The 15,022-nt window shown below is 45.1% G+C and overlaps 1 protein-coding gene across 6 annotated transcripts in view; it reads right to left on the bottom strand.

Annotated features, from left to right (window-relative positions):
* The window catches only part of LOC142588526 (protein phosphatase 1 regulatory subunit 21-like), a 260,138-nt gene that overhangs the window by 193,576 nt on the left and 51,540 nt on the right, over positions 1-15,022 (bottom strand). For all 6 annotated transcript variants that reach the window (XM_075700363.1, XM_075700361.1, XM_075700359.1 and 3 more), the window contains 2 exons: positions 6,167-6,225; positions 1,691-1,785 (listed from right to left, as the gene is read on the bottom strand). In XM_075700363.1, coding sequence (XP_075556478.1) covers positions 1,691-1,785; positions 6,167-6,225 — 154 coding nt within the window. The remainder of the gene's footprint in view (positions 1-1,690; positions 1,786-6,166; positions 6,226-15,022) is intronic.

Raw genomic sequence — 15,022 nt, 5'->3', positions numbered from 1 at the left:
TGGCCTACATGACATTCACGTATAACTCGTCCCGACATGACACCGCAGGATATTCACCCTTTTATCTTTTGTATGGTCGCAACCTCACTTTGCCCTTTGACACCATCCTACCTTTTGTGCCCCGCGTTGCCACTGAGTATGCTCATGAAGTCATCGATCGCGCTCGCATGGTGCCATTGCGATGTTTAGTTAGCCCCAGGTGCTTAGGTGCTGCTTTGGTTACCATGTCGTCAGGTCAGCTTCTCTCAGAAGCTCCTCTCTCGCTACACAGGGCCTTAGGAAGTTCTACGTCAAGTTAATGACGTCAATTACGAGATTGCACCGTTAAAGTTTCATCCATCCTCAAGTCCGCCACCTATTGACGTCGTGCACGTTTCGCGGCTGAAGCCATACTTCACTCGCAGTTCTTCGCCTACCATGCGCCGAGACGGCACTTCACCACCCGGGGGGCCTGTTACGGAAGGATGACAGAAGAGAGAGAGGAAGAAGATTGCGAGACGCAGGCTGCTGCATGTTGTTGCTGGTCAGCCATCTTGACCACATTGAGTTTGCTTGTATATATACTGTAAATATATTCAGTCTATACTCCCAACATCCCCGTAACACTATGGTTCCCAGGGTGTCCACAGAAAGAGATTTAGTAAACTTATGGCAACTGATGGGACCAACAATTTAAGGCTAGGTTGCAAAACATGTCAGACTGTTGAAAACAATGTAAACAGCTTCCAATGCAAACTCAAGCTGTGAACCTTGTACTTGACCATGAATATTGTCACACTTGAACTGATGGCTTCACAATATGTAATCTTGTAAGTAAGCTCAGTTTTTTCACTACAGTCGAATCTCACTCATGCGATCAGGGAAGAAAATGCGAAAAAGAAAGAACATACTAACGGGGAAAATGTACGACCCGAAGTCATTAAAAAATCTGGCAAACTCCAGCGTAGTTGACAACCACGTAATACGAAGCAGTATGCATATCGTTGCAGCACAAGACACCGATGTACACCAAGCTTGTGGGGCCCAAGTGGCCAGAGATGCGCACTGTCGTTTTTGCAGCTTTAGGTCTAGGTTATCAGCTTCTTCAAGCAGCACATTTTGGCAGTAAGTTCTGACGTGCCCGCTCGGCGGAAATCATTGCGACACGTGTCAGGCTGGTGGGGCTCGTACAGCCCAAGATGCACTCTGTCATTTTTGCTATTAAGACAGCGATGGCACAGCGAGACATGATGCTCACTTTGCGCCGCCTACAGCAGGGAACGGGTTAACATCTATTAAAAGTTTGGCAATGCATTGGGCATTGGTGCCGAAATATCACATCTTCTGGGAACGTATTAACTGGTAAAAAGAGAAGCATAACTGTATTGGGACATTTTTTGTGTTCTCTATCGCAAATGCTGGCACTGGGAAATCATACAAAATGGGATCGTATCAACTCGGTTCTACTGTATTTCATATCCTAGGCTGCATGCAGTTTTGGAATAATCTGCAAGTCAGCCATGACACTAAAGTAATAAATTTGTTCTACGAACTGCTTTGCAATAACAATTTATGACATAATGTTGGTTAATGGCAAACATTATATCTTTATTTTAATCATTTACAGCATACAATTTGTATCACTCATGCAGGCTATCTCTATTAGGGAACACTGCTTCACAAGACATGAATCTGTGTTCATTTTACTTACCTACATCTCTGAAATGAACATTTTGTTCTACAATAGTGTTGGCCTCCTCTAGCCGGCTTCCCAGGATCTCTGTGACCTCAGCCAACTTGGATTCACTGAAAATGAATGAAATTAAGATAAAGTTTACTGAAGACGAATAAAATAAACATTGCTATTGAAATAAATGAAGTTAAGGCAATATTAACTGAAAATTAATGAAATGAACAAAAATAAACAGTAAATGAATAAAGTAAGAGTACAATAAATCAAAGTGAATCACAAGATTATATTAGCTGAAAGCTTTATGAAGATACAGCTCAGATTACTTATAACATAACCGCTTATAGTGCAGGACCACATATAATTCACTCTTGCTCAACTCCCATTTATCTTGCCATAGAACTCAATGTATACGCATACCACTTAAAGTGCAGCTGTGCGAGACGAAATACTGGTTATGACATGGCTGCTGGAAAATCCTGCAGGCAAGTGAGGCAACGAAAAAATTTCGAGAATGAGGAGTGCCGCCTGAGGGGAGAGCAACGAGCGATACAGAGAAGATCTCGAGCGAGCGAATAAACAAGGAACGGAGGAAAAAGCACCGTGCTGGCTCAGCTGGTAAGCATAAACATACCGTATTTATTCGAATCTAGGCCAATAGTTTTTTTTTTCAAATAATCATATTCCAAACTCTATAGGGTCGGCTTAGATTCGAGGATATTAAAGACGCGCCAGTTTTTCATTGAAACTGCTAAATATGGTGCATAGCTAGCGCCATCTAGAAAAGTCAGCATCGCAGCCGCTACTAGCCGTGCCAGTAGCCAACCATACACAAGTGAGGTCGCCATTTTTACGTGTGTCGTGTCGGCCGTATCGGTGTGCCGCGTGGTGTTATCGCGATGGCACCAAGCAGGAGATGCCACTACAGTGCCGCAGCGAAAAGTTGTGATAGCCGCAGAGGCATCGTCGAACCTTCAAGCCGGACGGGACTTCGGCGTCGACGAGAAAAATGTTCGTCGTGGGAGGTGACAATGACAGCAGCTTTTTGCATGTGCCACAACGAGGATGGCATTTAGCGGACCAAAGAAAGGCCGTCACCACGAAGTGGAGACAGTTTTGGCCGACTTTGTTCGGACGCAGAGAGCAGCTGCCCTTCCAGTGACAACAGGAGTGCTCCAAGCGAAAGCTAGGGAACTTTCGACGGAGCGAGGCCTAACGCCAAAGGATTTCAAAGCCAGCCGGGGCTGGTTTTAGAAATTCATGAAGCGCTTCGGCTTCAGCCTCCGACGTCGCACTTCAATCACCCAGAAGCTGCCAAGTGATCTTGAAGAAAAGCTGATAGCTTTTCAGCGTTACGTGCTGCGGAAGAGAGAAGCGGCAGGCTACAACCTTGGGCAAATCGGCAACGCCGACCAGACGGCTGTGTATTTTGATATAGTGCAATGTTTGAAGGTGACAGTGACAAGGAACACAGCGACGAGTCTAGCAGGGACGACGACGTTGAACAAGCTCTGCACGTTCAGATTAAATAAATGCTGTTTGCATTTTGTGAACGCTGTCCGCACTTTTTTTGTTCGGCCTACATACGAGGTAATATATATGTATAAATATATAAATATATATCTTTTTTTGGCTTCAGACTTTAGGGGGTCTGCTTAGAATCGGAGTCGGCCTAGATTCGAGTAAATATGGCATATATCCAGTCAAAACCCACAATAACGAAATCCCAAGGCAATGAAATATTTTTGGATCCCCAGCGAATGCCCATAGGAGTCATTGCAATTAGTGCCTCGTTACGAAACTTTTTTTTACAGCGATCCCCTATTAATGAAATTTTCTGAAAGGACGGTCCACAAATAATCTACTCACATAACACTGTGTCCTAAAACTGCTCAAATGCATTTGTTGTGCTTTTAAATTGCGTAAACTACCACACAGCACACATGCTTGGCCACCACCATTGTTGTTTTAAAAAAAAGCTGCGGTGGAGCTATTAGTGGAGCAGTAGCAACTGGCAACATTGATGACAATGATGGTGATGGTTTTCCCCATTGCAACGGGTGACTGTGCAGTGTATGCAATATTAGTATTTAAATTACAAAAACAAACAAAAAAGCAAGAAACAAAGAAGAAAACAAGAACTGGAAGCGACCTCACAGTCGGCACATTCTAACACAATTCTGTGCGACATCACAGCATGTGCTAATGCGGAGTAGAACGCCTGCATGGCATGCTGACTCATAATCGCTGACTAGCCAAATCGACATCCACACATGAAGGCTCGGATAACCCCAATGACGCTATATGCTTCGTGCACCACCGCACATGATCGTATGTGTGCAGTGTGGTCACTGTGCGTGGTTGGTGCTAGAGTGCATCAACTGTGTACGTGGCAATTGGACCATCTGCTCTGCCAGCCTGCTAAGATGCCGCCTTCAGCCAAAAAGCGGAAATTTATGACTCCACAGAATAAGGCTGCAATTATTGCCCAGCTTGAAAAGGCCAGGAAAAAAATGCAGATTGCCGATAAATATGGAATCCCGTGCAGCTCAATGTCTACATTTTCAAAAACAATGCCTCCCTTCTTGGTGCACTCAGAAATGGTGTGAATGCAAAGAACAACACGGTGATGGCTGCGGCGCTCCCAGACATCGACAAGGCCGTGTTTGCTTGGTTTTGTGAACAGCGTGCCAACAAAGTGCCATTGTCTGGCCAAGCGCTTTATAGCAGAAGGTGCGGGACTTCCCGTGCAGGCTCGGGCACAATAACTTTTAGGCAAGCCCTGGCTGGTAAAGCCGTTTCAAAGCCTGCCACAACACAGTGGCCAAAGTCATTTCCGGGGAGGCAGCAGCCGTCGACCCTGTGGCGATGTCGTCATGGCTGCTGACCAACAAAGAAGTAGTGAATCAGCACAAGCCCTCAGACATGTACAACAAGGATTGGGACGGCCTTATTCTATGAAATGCTTTCATCGAAGACCTAGAAAGGCCACAGCAGAAAACACAGCAAGCAGTGTGTAACAATTTTGTTGTACACTAACATGGGCGGCACAGACAAACAGCCACTGCTTGTAATTGGCAGAAGCAAGAAGCTCCTCTGCTTCAAGAAAAATCGTAGGCTGCCTCTACAATACATCGCGATCCTGAAGCCATGGCTGACCCGGGCCATATTTGGTGGCTGGCTCGAGGCCTTCGATGCCGACATGCAGAGGGCAGACAGGTTGGTCTCCCTTTCTTTTTGGATGACTGCAGTGCACATCATGTTGATAACATGGAGCACGGAAACATGCGCTTGGCTTTTTCCCCACCAAATTGCACTTCCGTGCTGCAGCCACACAATCAAGGTGTCAGTCACAGCATCAACTGCATCTACAGAGAGACAATGATTCAGCGTTTGCTGCTGAACCTCCAGCTCAAGCATCCCAGCGACGTGGACATCATCATGGTGCTTGAGGTGGTGGCCACCACATGGGTTGCAACGTGTCCAGCTATGATAGCAAATTGTTTCAAATATTGTGGCTTCATTGCTATTCAGCAGGCATCATGCGTTGATCCAGCGACACCGGAGGAAGATTTGCCCGAAGGCGCACTCGATGACAATGCTGACAGCAAAGTGCCGCCATCGCTAACCCACGCATGGGGTGAACTTTGCACCGTGGCAAACATAGTTCCAGATGGTCTCAGCGTTGATGAATTTCATTTGCACGGATGAAGATGTTGCGCATGAAGCTGACGACGACCACCAAAAACCAAATTAAGAGAATGTGACAAACCTGCGGGATGTGTTGAATGGCTTCGATACGATTTGTTCATTTTTTAGCGAGCACGACGACGACGTGGCACTACAGTATGGACTACTTCTGCAGTGCAATTTGATGCAAGGTAAGGCTCGGCAAAGTAAGCTTACTGACTTTCAGCAATAAATTTTTTTTTGCAAACCAATTGCCTGTCTTTTCTATGTCATTCTCGTGCTAACGAAACCTCCGGAAAGGAAAATTTTTTTGCTTTCCCCGGCGATTTCGTTACTGTGGGTTTCGACTGTATATCAATACAAATATATGTGAAAGGCGAGCTTCCCGTGACAGCACGGTGGCCACTGTTTCGGTTTGCTTCAGAATCAACGAAATGCATCGCAGTGGCTGCACGGGCACTTGGAAAACGGAGGAACAACCTAACCAAAGAAAGTGAGGGCACATCCCGGCCCTACGCTTCGAATCCTGACACACGCAGCTTCTTGGTGCACTTCTTTTTTTTTTTTTTTTTGCACAAGCACAGCCTAAGAAAAATGGTGGTGCGGTTAGTGTGGAACCACCTATATGGTGCAGAAATTCGCGACTCCAGCACCTTACGTTATGAGCAGTCTATGCTGTATGAACTAAGGATGAAGTAAGGATAAGATTAGCTCAACATAAATTACATCAGTAAATGAATGAAAGCGAAGAAAATGAAGCTAAGCACCATTACTTCTGAGGCATGCGTAGTACTGCAGCAGTCTCACCTCAGTTCATTCTTCATAGATACTTCTTTCAGCTCCTTTTCACATGACTTCAGCTTCAGCTAGGGCACGTGAAAAGAAAAAATTCACCTTCTGTCAAAAGCTTAGTGGCAATAACTTTAAAAGAATCATGATAATGTAAATCAACAACATAGCCTGATAAATGGTACAGAAACATGAAAATGTGCCTGATACCTTGTTGCCACCAAATGGAAAGCAACGGCTGATTAACACTGATCTAAGAGCAAATTAATTTGGTGTTCCAGAATAATTTTGAATTCTTGTGCATTGTTAACCTCTTATTGCCAGAGTAACCTTACCTGAAGAAAAAAAAATTAGTTGCACTGAAAAGTACCGCACTTCATTGCGAGGTCAGAATATCCAAAATTACATTAAAACCCGATTAACTCGAAGTTGTAAAAACTTTAAAATTTCAAGGTAAGCAAATTCACAAAAATATAAGCCCCTGGCCATGCATAGACCATAGACCACGCAGTGATTTTTAAAATAGGCACCAGTAGCCACTACATTTCTCTTAAAAGCTCTGTATACTAGCAGCAATATTTTCAGCAGATCACTTTTGCAAGATACTGTGTAAACTCAAAAGAAGAATGGTGCAAATGAACAGGGACAAGATCAAAACAAGACAGAATGGCACTCATCCGTGTTCTCTATCTTGTCCCTGTTCGTTTGTAACATTCTTCTTTGAGTATGAATGACCAACACACCTAACAGTTAGTACTTCTAAATACTGTGCAACTCGGCACCCGACATTTCAGTCGTCTACGGGCCCCAGCAATCCTCGCCCAGAGCCAAGCAAACGCTGTTGAACGTAGGCACCGACATGTGCAAAGTCTAGTCACACAACATCGTGAAAGTGCTCATATTTGTAAAAAAAAAAAGAAAGCAATAGACCAGAAATATGACACCAGAGCTGCGACTTTGTAGCTATGCTTTCCACTATATTACAGCAAAAGCTCGTTAATTCATTCACAACTCGTTAATTTGAAACAGCTACCGCGGTCCGCCCAGCAATGTATTGAAAGCAATAGAGAGGTTAACTCATGCAGTATTCGGGTAAACGCAGGCGGACGGGGCCTTGGGGCATTACAGCGGAGGCGTAAACAGGAGCGGCCTGCATGGTGCAGCCACCTGGTGGCGCAGCGCTCAAACAGACAAAAACAGCTAATATTGCAGTTACCAAGTGTATTTTACTCTGCTGTGGGCATAAATTTTTGGCAGCAACATGATTACGGCAGTGCCGAAAATTTACACCAGTATCAAAGTAGAACACACTTGGTTAAGGCAATATTAGCTGTTTGTGTCTGTTTGAGCTGTGCTCCACCAGGTGGCTGCACTATGCAGGCCACTCACGTTTACGCCTCCACCACAACGCTTCAACGCCGCGTCTGCCTGCGTTTAACCGAATACCGGACAAGCTAAACCTTTCTAATATGTAACACATCCCACTAATTCACAATGAAATCCGCACCATAACTAATAATTCGAACTCTACGCCATCCTGGATGGGGAGAGTGTTAGTGTGCAGGAGCATGTTGGTGACGCTGGCGTCGCCGCACCGGCTGCACCGGCACAGGGTGAGCCGGCGTACGTGGCTCAATCTCGCATGCGCAAGCGAGGATGGCGGGGCGAATGCACGCCCTCTCATGTTGTGTGCGAGGCACGTGGATGAGGCAGAGGAAGGAAATGGGGGGGGGGGGGGTGACGTTCTTCTTCGGCAGCTGCTGCTTACAGCGTGGCCATGTGGGCATTGTATCTTGAAAGCGATCTGCGATGTGGCCAAATTGCACACCCATGTGGGCCTTATTTTCATAGCAATCTGTGATGTTTGCAGAGTGCATGTAGTGCCAGTAGCTTCGTATGCGATGTGCTTTCTATGTTTCGTTCATGTTGAAGTAAGCACTGTACGAAGGTCAATTCGTTTGCCGCTCCTGCTGCGATTCCTCACTCCAGTATTTTTCAGCGAGTTTCCACGGTCATCGAGTGAGATGCGTTCATGTTTACCGGTGCGCACGTGACACCGTACTTGTTAACTTAATTAGTAAGCGAATGTTTACAAGTTTATATGGCCGGTAAAGCTACTATCCTTACTTCATATACCTATCTACTAATTTGCTATCGCAATCGCTGCTTCGCTTTTCGGGCGAAACTGCCCCATTTTTTTTTCTCTGTGCCAGTCAGCGCGACGAATGCACAGATGGAGCAAGAGCCATGTCGACGTCGGGCACATTGGACCGCATTAGCTGCGTCCAGTTATGTTGGCTGCGCCAGTGCTTCAAATTATAGACATTGTTCTTCAAGCCAACGCGACGTAGCGTGTGCGCGCATGCTTATGCCACGTTGGACTATATACGCACCTTAACCGAGCGATTTTTTTCTCGGCTTTCATTAGTTCGAATTTTTGTAGCATCCCCGCAGAATTCTAATTAACAAGCTTTTACTGCATATGCCACTCTTTAATCCTTTGAGGGTCAATGACGTAAATATACGGCGCCACGAACAAGTCTCAAAATGGTCGATGCCGTATATTTATGGCACCGTCTGTACATTTAAAAAGCACGCCAGTTTCCTAACTTTTTCTTTTCTGTCATGTACTGCCACTATGTGGGAATACAGGGAATTTTTTTCGCACGCCTCCCTCTCTTTGTTTTTGTTGCATGGTTTGTTTTAGAGCTGTTTGGTCCCACGCCTCTATATACTACCGCTGGCACATTGGTGCACGGGCGGACGGCGGTTTGGGTTTTGTTCGGCGGGTGGTGTTGGTTACTTGCGCTTGCAAAACTGATGGCTAACTTGTTACTAATTGCTCAAAGGGCACAGCTTAACCAACCAAACACAGAGCTAACATTGCTCTAACCAAGTATAAAACATTTTAAATATTTAAAAAGACAGTATGCTCATGATTACGCTGCTGCCAAAAATTTACACAAGCAGCAAAGTGGAGTACACTTCGTTACTGCTATATTAGTTTGGTGCTTGTATGGTCCAGCTCTGTGCCACCAGGTGGCTACACCATGTAGGCTGCCCATGTTTCTGTTGCTGCCAATCTGCCGAAACGTCCAGTACTCCTGCATTTACCAAAATATTGTGGTAGCAATGTTCCAGCGAAAATTGACGGCCGCAAACATGTATATCCTGGAGCTGGTTGAGTACCGAGAACCTGATGCACTGCAGGCACTCCACTCGCCTGTTGCCTTCAGAGTGACACGATGTCGGAGCTTAACATGTTGCCAATCGCTAGGTTTGCAGTTCACAATGCAACAAGGGTGATCCATAGTCCTCATGGAAAGAAACCTCGAGACCAACACTGACCACAGCTCACGTAAACATGAAACACACTGCAACAGAAGCAAATGAAACTTGCTGCAAGCTGGAAGTGCTTGAGTGTAGTGATAAACTGTTGTTTTGCACTCTTTTCCTGTCATTTCTTTTTATTTGAACAAATTAAGCAACATTACAACTATTGAGAACAAAATCTGCGAGCCAATTTCGTAGATTTTAATGGGGCAGCTGAAAACTCAGGGAAGCAGTGCCATGACAATCGGTAGCTGTGCACATCTTTAAAACCATATACAGTGCAGTCCACTTATAACGATATCGAAAAGATAGAAAAATCCGATCGTTATAACTGATCATCGCTATATCTGAACTGCCGTAAAAAAAAGAAAAGAAAAACTGCCGAACATACCTCCATAGCTTTGAAACCAAATTTGCCACTTACGATAAAAAATTGACATAGTAGAAAGAAGGCTGTGAAAAATGAAATGTTTATTTATATCTCTAAACAGTGTGTCAAGCATTAGGCACACTTAAATAGTCAGAAATCTGTACTTGCTTTCATGTCCAGCGACTGCGCGAACACTGGTGGTTATAATTCATGCATGGTGGCTATAATTCATGCGTGGCAGCTATAATTTAGCGTACATGAAATCAATGAGCGACTCTATCAATGACAGTGCACTTTGTGTGAACATTGGGGTCAGTGTCAAAGACAGGCCACTCTCAATGTCATTGCCTCCTATGCACAACGCCGCCATCTGTCACGACAATGAACGCCCTGTCCAAGATTCTTCGCAGAGCGAGGCAGCGCTATCTGCACTCAGAAACTCCTCCATTGAAGCACCACCCATTTTATCGCCAGTAGCCATGTGCCCTCAGAGTTTGGTAATGTCAGCAGCTGCCACCGTGTTGGTTTGACACATGCGGGTTTAACCCTAGCGCACAAAGCCCGCTGTTTCAGTTCATCGGCATGGTCGCTGGTTCTAGCCTTCATGGTAGTGGCGCACACGGTTTTCAGAATCGTTGATGTCATACACTGTGTGAGCTGGTACTTTGAGTCTTGCAAAATTTGCAGCATCATCTCAAGCATACAACTTTGCGCTTTGTCAGGGCACCTACCGCTGCTTCCGCAGCGCATTTCTGCACTCGCTGAGGAAGAGAGGGAGATGTAGAAAGGGAGCGCAGATGCGGTTTGCTTCGCGCTTTTTTTTGTCTGAACGCTCGCTGCCGACACAGACACGAAGCAGCTGGCGCCATCTTGAGGCACGCTGCAGCAACTTGCGATGCTCTCCGTGGCTTTCGCAATCGGCGCGCTGACGGAGCGCGCTGCGCAGTAATGGCGGCAGGTACAAACTCCTGTAGGCAATTGCTGAGACATAGTTACTAGCGCTAACAAGACTATTGGAAAAAAAGTTGGGACAGGACAGACCACCATTGTTGTCATCCTTGTTTTCGCGGTCCAGCGTCGGCAATTTCCTGCAGGCGGGAGTCGCCGCCGTATTAGACGTGGCCAATAGCCACTAGCGCTCTGTCCTGTCCCGACTTTTTTTCTGTTAGTCTTGTTAGCACTAGTAACTATGTCTCAGCAAAGACATCAGCATAAACTAGCCCAACTTTCTGCATTAATTCCCCGTAGGCAAACTTTTCGCTCCAACTCGGTTAAGGGGAACTTAACAATGCAAATTTCACGATTATTCTGCATGAAAAATGCCATCCAAAAGGCAGAATTTCTATTGTTATATCCGATATGTGGTGAATAACATATCGCTATACATGGGTTTCTTTTTTCTCATAGCCGTAATGCAAAAGTTGATACTCTAAAGCATACTCATCATTATAACCGATATATTGTTATAAGTGGACTGCACTGTAATAACTTGTACTCTACGCAGATCGCTTAAATGTCACTTAATGATCAGAAGGACCTTCCCGAATGACTCAGTAAGGACGACCTTAACAACTTGGTAGAAAATAAAATCATTTCAGGGTCCCTTCAAAGGAGTACCGAGACAAAAAATTAGGTGTTTTTTTCTACTTTAATAAGTAGCTAATGACGCAGTAATCACGGCACAAGACATCGTTTACCTCAGAGAGCGACAGACAATTATTTGGAGTCTTTATTTTAGTGACCAGTCAAAGTTTCGGTTTCAGAGAGCAACGAGATGGGCCAGAAAGGGAATGTAAACACAGCTGGGCCTGTGATCGCAAAAACCTGACATATGCTCTGATGCGCACACCAGCACGCACGCTGAAGCGCGAGTTTCGTGTTGCTAGCTCATCTGCTACGCCTGCATGTGCTTTGCCACCATGTCCTCGCCACCATTGTCATCATCCTAGTTTTCATGGTCCAGCAGTGACGATTTCCTGCAGGCGGGAATTGCCACTGTATTAGACGTGGCCCACCACTTTCGGTTCGACCTACTAGAAAGCAGTGATTCAGATATTGTGGCCAGCAACAGCGAAGACGAACCTCAAGAGCCTCGAATCGGCCACATTCATTGGTAAGACATGACAAATCAGAGTCAAATGTTGTGGCCTGCATGATATTTAACAGTAGTGTGTCCACTGCTGCCAGTGTAAGCTATCGTGGGGAAAACGATGCATCGCTATTCCCAACCTTGAATGTGTTTGGCAGAAACCAACGACGCAGTATATAGGTGGCATTGTGCTGTACTCGCAATTCGTGCGTGGTCAGTGCAGTGCAGTCAAGCTGATAGCGCAGGAATCCGCAGACACTACAAAAACTGCCACTTAATTCTGTAGTTGCAGCGAAATGGAGAGCATCCCGCTACAAGCAACAACTGAGAAGTCCAGGGAAAATAAGGGAAAGGCGGGAGACGGAGATTCAAGACAATGAGCACAACAAGAACAAGGTAAAAGGGGGAGCCAACATTTCGACAAGTGAAATGTTGGCTCCAACTGAGAGGAAGACACATGCAAGCAGCATGGCAGCCAACGAAAATTTGTGATGTAGCATTTTTTCGTTTGTTTACAATCCTTCCTTGAGGTCAATGTCACAAGGTGGTGCGTTTTGCGGTTGGCTGTATGCACATACTGTAAAACTGATTTTAAATGTGTTCTAATCTATATTCGCCATTAATATTTTGCAGACGATGTGTGTGTGCCCATCTCACCTGTTATCTCCACTTCAAAATTTTGTGCCAGTACTCCATTAAGAAAATGCCAAAAACATTTTGAACATTTGGTGCAGCCACCTAGCACATGGTATATGCACATGGATCCCATGGCTTGGCATAGCACAGATCCACAAACAAAGAAACGCAGAGCACGGTGAATAAGTAAACTGATGACGCTCTGCGCATATGTGTGCATGTTGCGAAGGTCCCGTGTATCTTCTCGCACTTTGTCAGGAGTCGAGTGACACACCGCCTACATTATCAATGAGCCAATCATGAATGGGGAATGATAAGAGATATTATGAAGCAGAATTCACTCCAAACTTGTGGTCCAGTCACATTTTAACGATATCGCAGCTGCACACTAAGTATGGCAACCTCTGGGTAGTTACTTTTCCCCAAGCAACACAGAACTTTATTTTATGTTAAGTCAGGCTGGGGGGGGGGGGGGGGGGGTACACCACGTTACCCAATGCTGTTCTCTCAAGTAAGCATTTTAAGAAAATAAATAAAACTTAATCCAGTTTGAATAATAAGGAGTAGTGTTTATTTTATTCAATATAGAAAACTGAAGGGAGGGGATAGTAAAATTCACAGCAAATATCTTTGAAAAAGAAAAATGGTAAAAGGCATTCCAAATCGAGTAACATTTTCAAATATGAATAAAAAGAGATGCACACAGAAGCAAATATTTTCGAAAATGAGCTATTTCTGTCAAGTGATAGCAAGATCATTGGTATTAGGCCCAAACTTTGCCACAAGTGAAATTTTCTCAGCAGCTGGAAAGTCAACTTCAACTGTCCTCACATACTCTCAGCCCACGCACAATGGCTCTGTTTGGTGTTTTACTGCTTTCAAGAGTTTATTTCGGTTTGCATCACAGTCATCTGCACCTTTGCATCAGCCAACACTTTGCTTTTTGAGCTCAAGCTTCTTCAAAGAAGAGGAGGCACAGTTCCTTTCCCGATCATTCCTCAATGCATTTATGTCCTTGTCCCCATTCTGCCGTGTGTTCGCCCCACGAACCATTTTAAGCATCCTTTTGGTCAGTTGTACAGTCAACGTCTGATTTTTCGGACTGCCTAGAAGCACCGAAAACATCTGAAAAATCAAATCGGGCCGTCCGAAAAAATGGATACATGCCTTTTACTGCCCTTAAGGGCTCAAATCATCACAGGCACGTCCGAAAAAGCTCTGAAGGCCTGCCAGTACACCTATTAGGCATATCGGTGCTCTTACTGTGACAGGAGATGGTGGGTGAACGCGTGTATAATTATGGAATACGTACCATGTCCCGTGACAGTTGCCCCTTCTTACACTTGTTAAGCTTCACCGCAATACTTCACGAACGCTATACCGCGTAACATCCCTCTGCTGAGGCGAAGGTGCCATTCGGGAACCAGCATTATGCAACGCGTCATGCTTTCTAAGCTTCGAAGCCAATCGTGAGGATTACAGAGGCAGAGTCTGTGCCATTACTGACAGCGGCGAATTCTTTCAATGAAAAACATGGAACCGAACGGCAAGAACCTTAATAGCGAACGTTGAAGCAGCTAAGCATCACGTTGCAGCGGATCCGCGTGCGATAGCGCTGGTTCGAGGCGGCGTGATGATCAAAACGGCGGTGTTGGCTTTGATTAATGCCGTTTTGGACCTGCGGTCATGGCAAAAAGTCCAGAAAATCGGACAGCGACGGGTTCTTGCGTCTGAAATTACAGACGCTCTTATACATTGACTCGTGGTGGTGCCGTGAAGCCATCCACATTATCGGGCATTTACCTAAAATTGGGTGTCTGGAAAATCGGTCGTTGACTGTACACTGGAAACTCCTCTAGCCGACGCCACGGCGTCAAATTAGTTACAATTCCTCTCTTTTACATGAGCCAGCAGTAGGGTGACTCTCTTTCCTTTTCAATAAAATGATGGCTAACTTTCCTTGATTGAAGCACAAATTCCCTGAGTTGTCCCTGATTTTTTCCAAACTATTCAATATCCCTGAGAATTCTCAGTTTTCCCGGTTGGTAGACGCTCTGTTCGCAGTATAGATTTCGATATATGCGGAGTATGGTGCAAAAGCATTTTGAGGTATGAGGTGAAAAATACCTGGAGTTGACACAGAGTCAGGAAGAAATTTCAACTTAACCAATATTTCGAGATAACATAGCCCGAGTGAATGAGGTTTTACTGCAGTTGAACGCTTTCGACAATCAAAACGGGTGTCTCCTGTGAAAGAATGTTTATATGTGAATGTTTTTTAACTGTGTGTCTCTTGACTTGAAAAGCAAACCATTTAATTTTATGGCAGCCTGCAAAAGAGTAGCTGTTGCAGAAATGACAGCTACCATTTGTGCACCAAACGGATGCAGCCTTGCGAGCTCTGTGAAGAGCAGCCTTGCTGCAAACGTTATGTGCACTCCTTTCT

The sequence above is a fragment of the Dermacentor variabilis genome, chromosome 7 (genome assembly GCF_050947875.1).
Source record: "Dermacentor variabilis isolate Ectoservices chromosome 7, ASM5094787v1, whole genome shotgun sequence".
NCBI classification, from domain to species: domain Eukaryota; kingdom Metazoa; phylum Arthropoda; class Arachnida; order Ixodida; family Ixodidae; genus Dermacentor; species Dermacentor variabilis.
This window is presented reverse-complemented; position numbering and strand designations above follow the sequence as displayed.